Below are 13982 nucleotides of genomic sequence, written 5' to 3' on the forward strand. Positions count from 1 at the left end.
GTAACTAAAAATGAGCACACCAACGCGGAAAAGAATTGGGGCGTGAAGGAGATTTTTTGAATAAGGTGTGATGAGAAGTAACCTTGCACAAGTTCTAAGGCAGGTATTGCGAAAAAAACAGAGATGGGCGTGGTCGTGGGTTTAAACAAAAAAGAACAAAAATAGGGGCATTTTTTAAACCTGAAACATCCTTAACTGGTGCAGACGTGTCATGCAGACCAGTGCAAAGTGCTACTGGGGATATCCATTAGTAAAAAAAAAAATGAACAAATGCTGCACTGCTTGCACCAGTGCAGCCAGTTCAGGCAAAAAAAAAAAAAAAATGCCTCTAATAGCAATAGGTTGCAATACGCGTTGAATAGACTGACACAGACCAAAAGTTTCGCGTTTATACAGCTAAACAAGCGCTACCGCCCTTAAAACTAAGATATCGAAATATCGTTGCAATGCCTCCTTCACCAGAGCCAGGCAGATAGAGCCCCTTGCAGTTCGCCGCCGAAGCGTGTGCCAACGAGACGTGTTGAGCATAAAGAGTTACCCCTAGCGTCAAGCGCTCAATACTATCAGCTTGCATCTTGAAGCGAAAGAAAAGACAAGGTTAATATACAGGGACTGGACGCGCACGCGCGCATGGATGTCTCGACACCAGAAGTGCAACGTCAGATGTAACGGCGATGCATTTTGCCACGCGCTCGCGTGCCCCGGCTTATTTTGCCGCCGGATGTACACGCGCTTTATAATGTATTTTCTTCATCGTGATGTCGATCATTGCTTAGTTTTTCCCGCAAGTGTCCCCTCCCCGAACCGTGCAACTCTTCCATGGCAACTCCGTCGACGAGAGGGGCTAACTTCACCGCAGTGCACCTGCACTCAGTGTGGAGCACCCTTTAAATGCAAACCAAGCTTTTTTTTTTAAACGTCTTTATTTCTGCATTTAAAGGCAAACCAAGCTTTTTTTTAAACGTCTTTATTTCTGCATTGTACATGTTATAAACCTTGCGAAAGAAATCGGGGATTTATGGTGGAGGGGAAGGGGGGGTCGCTGTCCACGTCTTCGGGGTGGGGTGGTCCCGAGGTCGGCTCTGGGAAGAAACGGCCGGGTCCTCTCTCGTCCTTAAATATTGAAGAAAAGCCGGAATGCGTCCGATGCCGGAGTGCGTCCGATGGTTTAACGTGCGATGGTGGATCGATCCACTCCTGGAGGGTGCCAGGTCGGCGTCCGCAGAGAGGCTGAAGTGCAGTCTCCCGAACCGCGGTCAAGGCAGGGCGATTCCACAAAAGATGTTCAGTCGTGCCTCTTGCGGGGCATAACGGGCACTGTGGGGTCACGTATGAGCGCGGGTTGATGAGGTGTAGCCGCGCTGGGGACAGAAGTTGGCCCGTCTGGGCTCGGCGAAGAATTACCGCCTCTATCCTTCGAAGAGTGCTGGGCGGTCGCCGATATTTTTCCTCGGGGTTGGCCAAGTGCCGGAGTTGGCCATCGTGCTCAATGCTGCGGCGAAAGCATTGAGCACGATGCCGTGTCTCGGCATTATCCATTAGAGGCGACGGGGGGTGTGCAACATCGGCAATGGCAGAAGAAGTGGAAACGACAGCGCATCCAGGCAAAGGTGCGGAAATTAAGAGCTGCAGCGCGCGCTGCCCGGTGTGCCTTTTCGTTCCCAGGAATTCCCTCATGCGCAGGAATCCATTTGATGACTATGTTGAGCCTTCCTCCCGTAGGCTACGGGCTTCTTTCTGAATTGTGTCAAGAACGGAGTAGTACGCTCCCTGCACAGCAGGCGGTGTACGCTGCTTGCGAGTCGGTGTAAATTTAATAGGTGCGAGATGACGGATCCCGCCTTTCCGCTATTCGAGTAATGGCAAGGCGTATGGCGATGAACTCAAGATTGGTGGCCGTGTGTTCCTCGGTGAGTCGTTGAACTACAGCCGTGTCTGTCTCACAATCGTGGCACGCTATTGAGGCGCCATTTTGGAACTGGGCGGCATGAGTGTACAAGCTATCCCTAGACGGACCCTTCTAGTGATAGCTTGTGTGACATCTTCATGTGGCGTTTAGCGGCAGCTCTGCGCCTTTGCGGATTAGATGAACTCGTGTTCTTTGGTAATGGTATACCATCCACTAAGTCGATGAGTTCCCATGGTGGGGCAGGAGACGAGAGCGGCTCCAGGTTGTCGACGTCATATCCCAATGCCCGCAAGATGTGACGGCCAGCCACCGTTGTGGAAAAACGGACGCGCTGGGCTTGCGATTGCTGCTCTGCCACATGCTGCAGGGCATTGATTCTGCTGCATGCGTGCAGGTCCACTACTGGGCAGTGCTGCGGTAGCCCAGTGACCAAGCGCATCGCTTTGCGATTTATTCTCTCAAGCTGAAGGCATTGGGTCGCGTTAAGTCTCATGTACGAATATGCGCACAGGATATTTGACGTTATGAGGGCTAAGGTGATCTGTCAAAGCCCCGCCTCTTTGATTCCCCATCCACAGGCGGAGACGCGACGCATAAGGTGTAAGGCCTGATGGCAAGTATTCATCGTGCTATGAAGCCAGCTTTTAGCTTTTCCGTCCTCGTCAATAAGCATGCCGAGTATACGAATTATTCGTTTCCGGCATATGACTGAGCCCCCTAAACGAAGGGAGATACGGTTTCGTTCGGCCTCGGATCGCAGCCGCGGACTGTTCACGACAGCCACGCATTCGGTTTTTTTTCTGGATAGGTTTTCGTGCCGCACTGCTGGGTAGTCATGCACGGCAAAATTAAGACCGGGTATCGACGTCAGCATTGGTGGGAGACCTGACATGACAATGTTAAATAGAGCCGGGGATAGACAGCGCCTTGTGGGACGCCTGTTTGGTTGCTGTGCCATTCAGGGGCTGTGCCATTCACCCTGAGTATCCCCAACCATTACTGAGAAAGTTGTGTCCGCAAGGAAGGCTTTCACGAAGCGGTACAGGTTTCCGCGTATATACCCCTATGGCGTGGGGCCGGTTAAGTATGGTTGAGTGGGGCACGGAGTCAAACGCCTTTTTCACGTCTACGCCAACTACCACTCGGAGCTGTGCGCTGCTAGGGTACGCGAGAACATCGTCATGAAGCCTCCTGAGAATATCTTGCGCACAAAGCCCGCGGCGAAAACCTACTTGCATAGGGGACAGAACGTTGTACTTGCCTAAGTACCACTCTATAGTCTTCTCAGAACCATGCGTTCCATGACCTTACAGAGGTTGAATGTTGGGGATATCGGCCTGAGGTCTTGTAATGTCCGACTCGGCCTGCCAGGTTTGGGTATTGGTATCACTACTGATTTCTTCCAGGCAGGGGAAGATAACCGTTGGTCCAATACTCGTTGATCACTTTCAACAAGGCAAGTTTATGTGACTTGGGAAGGTTCAAAAGTGTTGAATATTGCACACCATCCGGCCCCGGAGCGCTATTAGTGTTGGGATCATACAAGGAAGCATCCAGTTCGTCTAACGTGAAGAGAACGTCGTATTCCTTTGCATCTGATGGCGGGTCCGCAGGCAAGGCGTTCACATTCTCAGGTTGAGGAAAAAAGATCTCCCCTGCTTGTATGTCTAGCTGTTCCGGAGAGACGTTCAATTTCAGGGCTATGCTTTCGGAAGGGAAAATAGGCCTCTTGCGTCCAAGCATAGCTCGAAAAATATGCCAGGCCCTCGACAAGTTAGCGGCTTCGCTGAGCGAGTGGCACAGCAGCTGCCAATCTTGCCTCGCGAGGTTCATCGTACATCTGCTCAACCTCTTGAGAAATTCGCTTGAGAGTGCGCCTCCGACGGAGTGTCCGGCCAGATCGGCGATAGGCCTTGAGAGCACGAAGCCTACGATTCCACAATCTCAAAAGGTGGGAGTCCGGCTTCGGAGCATCGAATTTGACTGAAAGCTTCGTTGTAGCTTTTTTCTTGGCATCGTTGATCTGAGCGATCAGCTCGTCTAATCCCGTGGGCACGTCCACCTCACTGAGCGTTGTACGGAAATCATCCCATGAAAAGTGTTCCTCTATCCGATGGCACTGGGGCGGCTGTAATAACATTCGCCCTCGAGGGACCCACGACAACGCCACAGGATAGTGATCACTGCCCATGACATCATCGACCCGTGACCATTGGAAGTCACTGTGATGAGAAACAAGTGTCAGGTCTGGAGAGGTGTCCTGTTGACCTCTGTGCTGACCAAATCGAGTGGGTAGGGCCAGCTCATTGACGATGGTGAGTTTGGCTTTGACAATTTGTTGCCATCAGCTCAAACAACCTTCACCTTCCTTCCCGTTTCGTTCCCATATGACTAACATTTTCAAGTTATCATTTTCACCTTGCACTATTGCAAAATGGATCCATTTTCGACTTTGTTACCCGTCACTGCACTTTGAAACCTAGAAAACTTGGAAGCCGGCTCAAGCCGAAATTCCACTGCCCCGAGCTTTGGCAGAAATTTTGGCAGAACATTTCGGTGAAATTTTGGCAGAAAAATACAAAAAGCGTTCGCGTGGGTCTGGACGTTGTGGCGGTGTTCCAAATTAAACAGTAAGAAAAATTCGATGGGCCGGAACGCGGGAAAATTAAATTTACTTTAGCAAAGCTCCCCCATGTTTATTGCGGAAGCAAATTGGGAGGGGAGAGCATAAGAGGTGGTCAGAGGAGAGGAGAGGCATTTACGTGGCAGAGGCGGCAGAAGACTATCGCCTTTCGACGGTATTTGCAGCGAAGGGAGTAGATACGTGGCCAATTTTTTTTGCCCTGTATTTTTAGGGGCAAAGCACCTTAGGGGAAAGTGCTTAATTTGCCCCTGTTGTCGTGGTAAATCAAGTTGTCAAACGATGGTCAAAAAACAAATGGATAAAATGGAGTCTAATGGATAAAACCTGTTCAGAATAAACTAACATGATATAAACTAATTTAAAATAGAGGAATAATCGGGATGTAATCGCAATAATAACAGAAATTTGTTAAATTCCGTCTCGCAATCGGTTTCAAACGCCAGCTAGGTTTTCTCCTGTCAAACATACCTCCTAGCATGCTTCGGCGTGCGGCACGAAGACAACTTACGGCCAGACTGTCTCTCATTTAATTGCTTAAATCCGGTTCAACGCAAGAGAGGGCGCCACCGCCTCAACAAGTGCGCGATTGCTCCTTCCACCAGCGCTTCTCCGGCGCCCAATCAGCGCGCGACGTGAGGCACGAGAGAGGAAACGGCGCGCGTTGGCTCCAGAAACGCTCTTTTCTGCGTTTGACGCTTGCCAATTAGCAGCGATTTCGCTGTGGGAAACACGGGCGCAGCATGCTTCACCCGGCCCTCCCCAGGTTTGACGTTGGTGGAGATGGCCCGGAATTTTTTTTTATTTTCGCAGGAAAGTGATTTGTGTACTACACTTCTACTTTTCTTGCCACTCTTGCTTGGGCTTTCGAGCCTGCAGTATCAAATAAAATAAATACCCCCAAAACCAAAATATTGGCAGCAATAAAAGGTTTGGAGACACCAAAGCACTCCTTATGGGTTGTGAATGTGAATGCAGGAATGTCCAGTCAAACGCCTGGGATGTCCGATTTCGCCTTGCGTTGTTGAAGGGCTTTATTGTAATATTTTCTCGGTTCGACTGCACTCTCACTTTCTACGTCGGCAGTGTACTCATGGATGACCACGTCTCGCTACTACCAAGTTTAAATGTGCGGTGTGAAACGCCTGGTGGCATGAAACACTTCCGTAGGGACCACCTCTTGCTATTTCAGAGTTTAATTAGGCTCACGCTACAGAACGCCGGGTGGTATGAAACGCTTCCGAAGGGACCACCTCTTGCTATTGCGGAGTTTAATTAGGCTCATGGTATGTAACGCTTCCAAAGGAGTTGTTTCTGCTACGGAGGTAGACTTTTTATTATCCCCCCCCCTCTTCCCGGGCCCAGTCGTTGTGGTCGCCTGAAACGAAAACTCGGCCTGTGGAACAAGAACTTAGGGACTGCTGTTCAGCGCATGGAAGAATTAATAAAAATAAGATTACAGTCTTAGGGCCTCCATATTTTCAGCTTATATTTCCTCCAGAAAAGTGTCCCCTTAGCAATGCATGTGTATTTAGACGTGAAGCCAACTTTAAGATCGGTATAACAGATTTTTGCAAGCTGGCTTTTTCGCTTTGCGTTTTGCACGGTGAAGCATGGCCATCTATGGACCTTACAGCCCCACTTTGCACTCCTCTCCATTGCTGCCACCTCTTACCAGAGTCTTGTGTACTGCTCGCCACGCGTGGCGTCTATCTCCCCCTGCCATTTTCATGCATGCATGCGCAGGCAGGCTTCATGTGCTCACCAACGACATATCCGTTGCGTTGGTGGGAGATTTCAACGTGGACGTCTCTTGGCCCAAGGGAGAGAGAGAGAGAAATAACTTTATTATATTTGTTGAGTATTACAAGGTGGCAAGTGCCCCTAGTCCAGTCTCCAGGGTGCTGGTGGTTGCTCTCACGATAGTTCGGCACTGCTCGTCGTAGTTGGCACTAGACAGCGCCTCACTTGAGTGCTCCTTTTTTAGAGGGTGTTTGTGAATTTGTTCGCAGTGTGCTTTGTTTCGGTAGAGGGTGGTTAATTGGCTCCAGTTGGGGCACAGCTTCAGGTATTAGGTTGGGTAAAGCTTGTGTGGTTGGGAGGCGAGGGACAAGGTGTTCGTTTGGATTGAGCGGAGTGCAGTTTGATCCTGTCTTTGCAACTTGGGATGAGGAGGTGGGAATTGAACTCGGGTTGCTTTGTAGTAGCCTAAGATTTCGGAATACAGGAGCATAACGGGAGCAGTGAAACCTGTTTGGGGGCTGTCAGATAGAAGAAGGGAGGCACGAGCCCAGGCCTGTTGATTGCCTTCTAGAGTTTCATGGCCAGGTGCCTATATGATTTCGATTGGGTTATTTGATTTGTAGAAAATTGCTATTCTGTAAACTCTTTTGCCAATGTGCCCTCTCGCTCATTGTCTGCAGGCGTTTTGGGAGTCTGGTATAACCTGCATCTGTGCATCGTGTTGGCCTGAAGTGACACGCAACCCGACGGCTGTCCTCCGTGGTTGAGTAGTTTGGGTTGGTGTGTTACACAGGCGGAAAGATGCCTCCAACATGGGAGGGAAATAGACATCCCCATGTCTGTCCTCTAGAGTAAAATTTAGTCCTTCCAAGTTTCATTCAGCTAATTAGCTAGGATGTATGCTCAATCACAAATTATGAACAAACACGTTTTGTCTCGTGCACTCCTTGTCTTGCGCCCTGCTTCTTCCTTCTCCACAAAGGGGAAGGGCATTGCATGTTCAGCTACATGACCACCTGGTGCGTTTTTAAGACCTCCAGAGTGACCACGTTCTCCCACTGCAGATCTGTGTAAAAAATATTCGAAATCAATAGAGACAACAACCCAGACTTTCCACCTTTTGAATTTTAATAAGTTCTATTAACACATGAACATGATATGCACACGCACACACACACATGCATGCCCTATATATTAAAAAAAAAAAAACATGTGAGGCAGGCCGTGTAGTGAGTCCACTGCAGTCCGTACGCACAGCTTGGGGCAAAAAGGAAAATAAAAAATGCAATTTCGCTGTGCCGACCAAGTGTAGCGGCTTCAGTTCACACTGGTAAGAAGCTTGCTCAAGAAGATTTCACAGTGACTAGTTCGCTGCCATTTGTAACAATGCGCAGAAGCAGAGCTTAGGACGTGGAAGCTGTGCATCCAGCAAATGCACTGTCGTGCCGGAATCTTACTTCCCAGCTTCGTCCCGCTACAATGCAAGTGGACGCTGGTTACGGGACAAAAAGCCGGAAAAAGTGCGACACTCGCTCACTGCAATGCAGGCCTCACTGAATGAAGAATCAAAGTAGTAGTATCGAAGTCCCGTTAAATAGTAATTTGATGCGAATGTGTTAACTTTCATTCTGTAGCGCTTGTACACTGCGTCCAAGCGTGTACGCTTTACACACTTACACAGGAGCGGACATGCAAATGTTTTATCCAAGTCATGAGCGGACACGAAGGCGCGTAGCATTGTAAACGATGCATTGCCTCGATATAAAAAGAAAGAAACAAGCTGGAAAAAGCCTGGTGCAACCCGTTTTGTTACTGTGTGAACACCGGTGATAAGGGGGCGAGCTCTAACGTGGTCGACTTGCTGCTGCCATGAAGGAAGATGAAGTAATTCGAGCACGCGTCCGATATACTAAGTAGCTGCAAAAGTAGCTGATAACGTGCCACTCGGGCACAGATTCTAGGGGTAACTATCATCACAGTGTGCATTCTTCCCAAGAATGCTCAAGCTTCTGTATCTCTCCCGCTCGAGAGTTTTCGTTGCTGAACTGGAGCTCTACCCGTGAGAAAAACAGGTAGTCTGAGAATCACTGCTACCTATGCTATCGCCGTTTAGCTGCTCTTCACTAAAAAGGACGACAACACGAATAAAAGAGAGGAAACAGAGCAAAAACTAGCAAAGCAGCTCGAATGCGCTTCTACAGCGCAGAAAAAACAACTGGTTAAAAGAGTACGTAGCTGCCATCATCTCGCATGTCAACCCAACCCTGTAGAGGTCAATCCAGTCACGAAGCTCGCCAAGCAAACATCACACAGATGTCTCCTTCCCAACAGCAGCACTTTTTCCTTCCGAAAGAATGGCTACTGAAACTCTTACTACGCTGCTTCCCAAAACGAGAACTGTGCTTAATATCTATTATCTTTCAGTGACAGTTCCTAACCACTTCTTCCCGTCTTACAGAAAACACCCATCCCCATTCAGGCCCATGACACAGTTCTTTAATTAAGCAAAATTCCAGTTGGATTTCGCAGCTCTGCTAAGCTTCCCATTGCAAGCAGCCTCTTGACAGAGCCCTCAACCTAAAATTTCCCCCAACGAACAATCTTCGCAATCGACCGCAACATTTCCAGCCATTTTCGGAGAGCAGAACGGCTGCTCGAATTCAAGTAACGCCACAAACACCACAAAAATGCCTTAAAATTTGTACGTCTCCCCCGGCTGACTCAGCCTTCCTATTTTTCCCAGCCCCCCTTGAAACTTTCAACAGCTCAGCTTTACGCCGGCGACCGCTTGTTTAGGTGACATCGTAGTTTGCTTCGAGGTCTGGCGGAACCTCTGGCTGCACGCAACTCATCGCTGCATCTTCATCCGGCGCCGGTTGACCGTTGGTGGCGCCCACGGGAGAAGAGGCCGACGCTGGAGGCGCCGTGGGTGACAGGGGCATCTGGATGCGGAGCCTCACAGAGTCCACGACGTCGAGGAGGTTTTTGGCGTCGATGGCGAGGGCGTGCGCAGAGCTCAGCATGCCGCGGCGGTACTCGCCGTCGAGCGTCGTCTTTGAGTATTTGATGGCGAGCTTCATGGCCTGCACCAGGTTGGCCATGTCCTTGCTGAGGACGCGGTGAGCCATCTCCACCTGTGCACACCGAGCGGAAGCGGGTGTTTAATGCGCCATTTACTACGTTTAACAAGAAAAGGGTTGCTCACTAACTACATCAACCAGACTTAGGGGAAATCCCCTAAATCTGGCTGATTAAAACCTGTCTATCACTTAGAGTTATTGATCAATTCACTCTCGTGCTACAAACAACTAGACTCCTGGTTAACTCAATTGGTAGAGCGACTGCTCCGGTTAAGCTGTGGTCCCGGGCTCGAATCTTGGACCAGGACGAATTTTTCTTCAATTGCCAAGTTTCTGAGAAAGCTGTATAGCGTTCATTTGTAGCCGTACGGCTGCATTGAGGTGGATGTCAAACTTTCTTTCACAGAAACTACACTAACTGGCAGCTAAGAATAGAGAATTGCACTCATCAGCTTAGATAACCTGAGACAACTCTGTTCAAAACTCAGGAGCGGGAAGGTGTGACCACCATGCTAAAAGCTCTAGCATCTGCAGGGAAAATGCAACGATTGCCCAGCTTTAAAATGAGAGGTGCAGGTAAATGCAGGTTTGCCTTTTCCTTCTTAGCACCCAGACTGCTATCGGGAAATTGGCTGCAGATAACATTTGACCAAGCTCTGTCTGAAGACCAGGGAAAATGTTGGCTTAGCTATAGCTCCAGAACATAGAACTTTGATTTTTACAAAATGGTGGAATGGACATTTTTAGCACAACAAAGTACAATGGCAAGCATGCTAAGCAAACATAAAATCAACAAGAAAGCTTTGTTGCATCCTTTCATGTTTAACCTTTGCACACACAAAAGAAGGCCACATTTGAAAAGAAACGTTTACAGTATTCTCCTATGCAATAAATAAAAAAATTATTTGCATGTTTTGATAGAACTGAAAAAAAAAAAAAAACGATTGGATGAAATAGATTACTACACCAAGCAGGACATACTCTACCTCGCGTCTTGTTTTCCTAATGTATGTTTCTCTGGTTCTGCGAAAATTGCTCTATGCTCTGCCGTCAAACAGTGTTACAACGAACTCCACTCCAACAAAATATTTCCAATTACGCGACAGCTAACCAAAGAAGTCAATGCAACAAAGCACTCGCCACAACGAACCATCTGTCAGGCTTGTTATCACTTCAATGAAATTTTCGCTCAGCGGAGACAGGCTTGAAAATTTATTTTACAATGAAATAAGAGTCACGCCAGCCACTTCTATCATTTTGTACACCTACACTGCTTACCTTTACCGAAAACATAAACAAACTCATTAAAATCTAATACAGTAGCCGACCGTTTTTTCGGACTCCAAAATTTCGGACTTGCTTGATATTCCGGATTTTCCCGAGAAACCGCCAGCTGTCCCATAGGAGCAATGTATATAAACAATGGATATTTTGGACAACACAAGGCCAAAAGTTTGGTTTTTCAGACAAAATCTTTTGCGTCAGAGCCACAGCACAGTGAGCTAGGTGACTCCAGGGCGACGCCATTTTGAACCCTAAGCCACCTGGCTAGCTACTTCGGATTGTATGGGGATTGGCTTGACTCACACCAGGGTAACCAACTTTGATATTTCGCGACATTTCGAGAGTTTGCTGCAGGAGACAGCACAGCAACATAGTGTTGTGAGCGGAGCTAACGGACGACGAGATCGTGCGCAAAGTGGCCCTGACTCCGACAAAGACACTCCCAACCGTTCGAAACCATCAACGCAAGACATCGCCAACACTTTGGCATTGTCGTCCAATGTTTACTAAAAAACGTGACGCTTGCAGAGATGCAAGCAGACATTTTCACACGAAGGAGGAATTTAAGGCAACGAACCATTCACGACTTCTTCAGTCTTGTTTAAATGAAATAAAGTTTGTTTTTGCAACTCGTGGATTTTTTGGACTGCTCTTTTATAGGGACTATTTTTCATTCCTTTCCAGGTCCGAAAAATCAATCGGCTACTGTAGATGGATAACATTACTCCAGTGAGCAAGAGGCTTCTGACCACCTAGTAGCTATGTTCAAGTAATCAGCTTAGTAGATATGCCTTGCTGTACAGCATTACGTTTTGCAACTGCATTTCTTTCCTTAGTAACGCGCTCTTCACAAGTAAAAAACTTTTTGATAACCACTGGTACATTTGTTACCCTAATAAACACAACGTAACAGTACGTCACCCCTTTTTCTAAAGATTAGATTACAGAATCAATGATGCACATAATGCACGGGGGTATTTTTCTCGCCCTTTTGTGGTGTGTTGGGGCAGATTTCAATACAATGAACTTCCGCTTCAACAAAAGTTTTCGCACGTCCCATCAATTTCGTTGTAGTGGGGGGGTTCGAATATTCTAATCCAATGGCTAGTCGTGATGCACGAAAAGGGCTGAACAGGCAAGCCTCCAAGTGCATAAAGCTAAGAGCATGACATGCAGCTAAAATGAGCACAATTTACACACACAATTTACCGTATAAACCGGATTATAGGTCGACCCGGTATATAGGTCGACCCCCTACCTTGAGGTGGGAAAAGTTGACAAAAAAAATAATTTGGCACAGAAGCGCACTCACAATGTCTATATTTATTTTCGACGCCCGTCTGTCACTGCCACTCACTATGCCTGCCGAAGTCACTCGTCCGAGCTCTCAGAGTTGTCCGAGGATGACTGCTTCGCACTGTCATCTTCCATGCCATCAGGTGCGTTGCTGATGGAGCACTTCCTGAACGCTCGTGTACCCATGTCGTCGGGCAGTGACTGCCCAGAGAAGGACACCCAGCTTGACACGGTCGCAACCGGCCCGTATAGGTCTTTTTGTTGTCGCCGGCTATCCACTCATTGTACAGTTCGCGGAGACGGTCCGCGCATGGCCTCCGGAGCAATCGTGAGCGAAGTTCCCGGACGAAGTCCGCCACTTTGTTCTCCAACTCGGGGTGCACCGCTTGACGTCCACCGAACGATCGGTTTCGGGGGTTGCACGCGCACAGCTTAGCTTTCTGGCTCCGCCAGTACCGCACACTTTTCTCTGAAACGCCTAACTGGCGTTACGCCGCCATATTCCCATTCTGCTCGGTGACGCAATCACCGTCAGCTTAAACGCCGCGGTGAACTGGCGTCGACTGCCGCCACTCATCTCGGAACAGAGACGTACAGAAATGTACGCACGCACGCGTAATAGACGAGTAAAAGACGAAAAACTAGAGAAAAGCGAAATCAAATAAAGGCCTGACAGAGCGAGAGAGTAGTCCGACACGAATGGCGATTGGCGACGGACTACGCTTGCACATTGTTGCCAGACAACGATTTACATTCTGCCAATGACCGCTATATAAGACGAGGGGTGACTTTTGTGCGGATTTTTTTGGAAAAAAACTCGACCTATATTCCGGTTTATACGGTACAAGTGGCACTACCAATTACACTGCTTCGCCCAAACGCAAGATTCCCTGCATTGTGAAGGCTGCAGCTGTTTGTTGTACAGCTGGCATACAAAGTGTTGCATTAACTAGGCGGAAACTTTTGTACGCAACACTTGCCCACTCATGCTCAAGATCCCATTTCTAAAGCATGTTTTTGGACATACAAGTGCAGAGATTGTATAATTAGAGAAGTTTTAAGCAAAAATTTTGTACCTGCAATTGGTGGTGATTTTGTGTTGCACCAATGTTTCCTCTAGAGTGGATTGGTTGTTGGAGTCCTTTATCAATGCTCATGCTGGCTCAATCAATTCAGGTTGAGCGTTTAATTGCTTACATGTTTAAAATAGTTAAATTTACGCCAAAAATTGGCGCTATAAAATGTTATCACAAGCAGCAGCTAGTGTCCATTACAACGAAGTTGTACTGTACAGCCATAGCCATCTCTCAACACTCCCCCACATCTGTACTGACGCAGTAGAATTGCAAAAATTAATTGAGCACAAAGTTCTAGTAGGTGGTTGACGTAGTGAATTCTTTATCATAGATTGATTTTGTATGATGTGTTGTTTTGTAACTCTTTATGTATCGGTTAATTAAGTGGGTTGCACCATTGTAAACGTAAGCACGAAAAAAGCCACAAATGAACCTCATGCTCCACCTATATCTTGCTACGTGGGTGCAAAGAGTGCCACAAATAGTGGGGCCCGGCCAGACTCACCTCTTTCTTGGACCACAGGGGAAAGAAAGTCATGAGATCATCCACACTGGCCAAGAGGTTCCGCAACTCCAACCCCACCCCCTGCAGGGACAGACAGGTTAGGGATGCGTCAAAATAAGCACAGGCAGCCCAGGACCGGCACTGCTGACGACTACACCTAAACTCACTCTCTTACAGTTTCTGATAAAACGTACAAAACGTGCAAGAGGAAGGAAATCATTCCTGGATGCCAGTCATTTGTTAAAGGGACCCTGCAACACTCTTTGTGCAATGCAAGTAAACCCGCACGACGTTTAGTCTACGCTGCCAGGAATACCTGAGCCAAATATCACACGTGCACGTGAAGCGGTGAGCGTGCAAATTGCTGTAAAAGACGCGGAAAAACCAATCGCGCTCTCTTCGATTCTCCTCACTATGCACCCCTGGCATAACCTAAACAACGTCATTT

At 48.0% G+C, this 13982-nt stretch overlaps 1 protein-coding gene across 4 annotated transcripts in view; it reads right to left on the reverse strand.

The window, feature by feature from the left end:
* Window positions 1–7403: 7403 nt before the first annotated feature.
* Window positions 7404–13982, reverse strand: part of Fak (protein tyrosine kinase 2 Fak) — a 66031-nt gene continuing 59452 nt past the window's right edge. For all 4 annotated transcript variants that reach the window (XM_077690950.1, XM_077690948.1, XM_077690949.1 and 1 more), the window contains 2 exons: window positions 13535–13615; window positions 7404–9427 (listed from right to left, as the gene is read on the reverse strand). In XM_077690950.1, coding sequence (XP_077547076.1) covers window positions 9086–9427; window positions 13535–13615 — 423 coding nt within the window. In that variant the 3' untranslated portion in view covers window positions 7404–9085. The remainder of the gene's footprint in view (window positions 9428–13534; window positions 13616–13982) is intronic.

Source organism: Haemaphysalis longicornis, unplaced genomic scaffold, assembly GCF_048455015.1.
Source record: "Haemaphysalis longicornis isolate Haplotype H1 unplaced genomic scaffold, Haemaphysalis longicornis Haplotype H1 scaffold_10, whole genome shotgun sequence".
Classification (NCBI taxonomy): domain Eukaryota; kingdom Metazoa; phylum Arthropoda; class Arachnida; order Ixodida; family Ixodidae; genus Haemaphysalis; species Haemaphysalis longicornis.